This window comes from Octopus bimaculoides, chromosome 5 (assembly GCF_001194135.2).
Source record: "Octopus bimaculoides isolate UCB-OBI-ISO-001 chromosome 5, ASM119413v2, whole genome shotgun sequence".
In the NCBI taxonomy this organism is placed as follows: domain Eukaryota; kingdom Metazoa; phylum Mollusca; class Cephalopoda; order Octopoda; family Octopodidae; genus Octopus; species Octopus bimaculoides.
Genome location: NC_068985.1, coordinates 126,947,716 through 126,950,975, shown reverse-complemented (window position 1 = coordinate 126,950,975; position 3,260 = coordinate 126,947,716). Strand labels below are relative to the sequence as shown.

At 33.7% G+C, this 3,260-nt stretch overlaps 1 protein-coding gene across 1 annotated transcript in view; it reads right to left on the bottom strand.

Moving 5' to 3' along the window:
• LOC106878809 (isocitrate dehydrogenase [NADP] cytoplasmic) overlaps positions 1–3,260 on the bottom strand; it is a 33,976-nt gene that overhangs the window by 6,267 nt on the left and 24,449 nt on the right. The window contains exons 8-10 of the mRNA XM_052968001.1: positions 3,144–3,212; positions 1,917–2,068; positions 1,650–1,790 (exon numbers count right to left, since the gene is read on the bottom strand). Of these exons, the coding sequence (XP_052823961.1) occupies positions 1,650–1,790; positions 1,917–2,068; positions 3,144–3,212 (362 nt within the window). The remainder of the gene's footprint in view (positions 1–1,649; positions 1,791–1,916; positions 2,069–3,143; positions 3,213–3,260) is intronic.

Genomic DNA, 3,260 nt, shown 5'->3' with positions numbered 1-3,260 from the left:
ATTTAATGTCAGAATAGGTTTTTACAGAAAAAATAAGGGCTTAAATATAACGAAGTTGACTTTTATTTATGCTAAATGGTATAATGCTTACTTTTTCTCTATAAATTTACTAAAACCATTAATGTTTATTGGTAATTATACTTAATTTGTAATGCTTGTGCATATTTATCAGCTTTGTTTTTGTTGATTAGAATTATTAACAACTTTTCTTGTGATTGTGATTTGAGAAGACATACAACAGTCTGCTAAAGATCGGGCATAATCCCTTGTGGGCAAGAAATGTAAAATAAAGTATTATAAACAACACAAACACTTTGTAATTTAATAGCTTTGAATGTGATACCTGTCAAACTATTGTGGATCCTCAATTTACTATTGTGTTGCGTGGACCCCCAAAAAATCTTATATGGACCTTCAGGGGCCATATGGATTCCAGTTGAGAACCACTGTTCTAACTAATGCTACCACCAAAAAGCCAACAGAACTTGTCATGCAAATAATTACCACTTCTTCTCTTTTGACAATCTGACTGACTACAAACATATGTTCCCTAACCCTAACCCTAACTGCTTCAGTATAGGAACATTCATCCCCACACTGAAAAATTCCTGTATCTGAAAAGAAAAAAAAAACAAAAAACAACTATGAGATATTGCAAAATGAACTCTGCTTTCCTGTTCTCCCTATTTTTTACTCTACTGGACCATTGCATCTTATATTTCTTTCTGAAGTAACAATAAAGAAATGACAAAGTACTGATTTTGATTCATATTCATTTTATCAACTATTGGAACAGATGAAATAAAAAGTATTGAGTTGACAGTGAAGGGGAATTTGGGTAAGGATAGAACAAAGAAAGCCTTGGATGAAGTAATTAAGATACACTTGGTCATGTTAGGGCACATTGTTGCAATAACACAGGATCAAGATGCGTAGAGCAATGTTGTATTACAGACTTGCTGATTTTATACTGGCTTGAAAAGGAGGAAAAACTCCAATGGTTTTTCTCTCCTTTTTTAAAAGCTGTTTTTAATGTGCACTTTTTACTTCTTTCCAAAATAGTATTAATTCATACAGCATCCATCACTCCCTAGATCTTGATTTTATATTGTCTGAACAGTAAAGAGTGATCTGAGGGAGATTTGACTAGTATTTCTAGCAGGCTGAATGGCCATATACAAACTCCCCTTAGCTCAAAAATGCCACTTTATTTTAAAGTTAGAGTTCTAAGAAGAGAAAGTGGTTGGAAAGAGTAAAAGAGTAAGTACATATGTGATATGGACGGTGTAGGCATGAAGCTTAATGATTAGAATGTTCAACCCATGAATGTGAGGTTGAGGTTTCATTTCCTAGGTTTTCCAGTATGTTGTGTGCTTGAACAAGATACTTCTTTTCACATTGCTTGATTGTAAATGAGCACTAGTCAAGATACTGGTGTAGCTGTCTCTCCCTGCAGTTGTTACAATCTGGGTATTTCACTGAGTCAAGAATGAGGCGCTTGGGAGTGCATTTATGCTTGCTTGTGTCTATAAAGTCACCTAAAGCAATAGGTATGATACATGCTAGCAAGCCATATTTGCACATGAGTGATGGCTGGCTTTAAAATGTACTTTTGATATGGGGTCCAATAGAACAAGAAGATTGTTTACCTATGGAATTAGTAGATGTTTCTTTGCCTTGCTGATGGAACCGATAGTGTCTAGTAACAGTACCGTGAGCAGCTTCAGCCTCGACTGTTTTGTTATCCGGACACATCAAAACGCTTGTCATTAAACCAAGAGAACCAAAACCTGCAAAAAATACAAAGAAAACAGAAATGTAAAAGAACCAATGTTTCTTAATCTGAAAAATGTTTTAAAAACAAAGAAAAAATTATCACAAACCAAAATCAAAAAGAACAAAAAATACCAGCATACCTTGTGCCACAGTATCAGATTGTACATCACCATCATAATTTTTACAAGCCCATACAAAGCCACCTTCAGATTTCAACACAAAGGCTACCATATCATCAATTAAACGATGTTCATACCACATTTGTTTGGCTTCAAATTTACTTTTATAGTCTCTAAAGAGTACAAAAATAATTCAGAATTATAGATAAACTTAATTACATAACAAATAAACCTACCTATGATTTATTTCTAGTTTTATTAGTATCAAGTGACAAAGAGGTATATTCCTCCTAGCCTAGGATCTATATATATGTTTGTTCATTAGAGTCATAGGGACTATCTAGTCACCCTTAAGGACGACTGATAACTTACATGGTGACTTTGTTTTCAGTGAAGAGTTGTACACTGTCAAGCTCACTCTCTTGTCTACAACCATCTTCAATCCAGTGACCAGGTCAAGATGACTGGGAATAGAGATGGATGCAGTGGATAACAAAGCTTACTTGTCTCAACTTGCATACTGTACTCTACAATTGTTGCCTTCTACTGCATCCAACTGTGAAGGTTTCTTTCACACAGTCTGCTAGAACTAACCTTCACATGCATATGTAAGCAAGCTAACCTTAGATAAGATGCTAATCAATCACAAGTAACTTTTTCCTTCTGTGGGTGTTTTTGAACTTCATACAATAAGCTTATGAAATACACAATCAATTCTTCAGCCTGGTTATTGTTTTGAATGTTATTCAGCTCTTATTCTATAATATTTATATGCAACAGGGGTAGTGGAGGTGAAAGTGAAATATTTTGGTCACAAAACAATGGAATACTGGTGACAGGATATAAAATGCGGGTCTCTCTGCTAGTTACCAGATAGCAGCCAATAAAACTCTGCAGTCAAATAAGTGTATCTGAGTCAGAATTTCTGACAATTAGTTTCCAGTTGTTTAACCAACTGAATTGTTAGTCACACTGAATCCCAGTCCTGCTTCTAATTATGAGCTACATGTGATGACATGTGTGCAACAGTTCATTACATGTTAAGCAAGTCATCATGCTTAAAAATTTCACCATCAGAATTCAGTTGTGAATCAATTCAATTACAAAATAACTGAACCAGGAGATATGCCATCTCAGCAACATATAAATATAAATGAAGAATCCAATAACAAAAACAGAAAATTTACATTCACAAAATATAGAATGAATAGTCCAAAATAAAAGTATTGTACAAGATAAAATACTCACTTTTCATATATTTCCTGGAAAATATCTTTAAATCTGCCATCATACTTCTTTAAAATGGTATTTTTTGTACTGAAATTAAATTATTGGTGATATTTAAAGCAACAAAAAAAAAAAAAA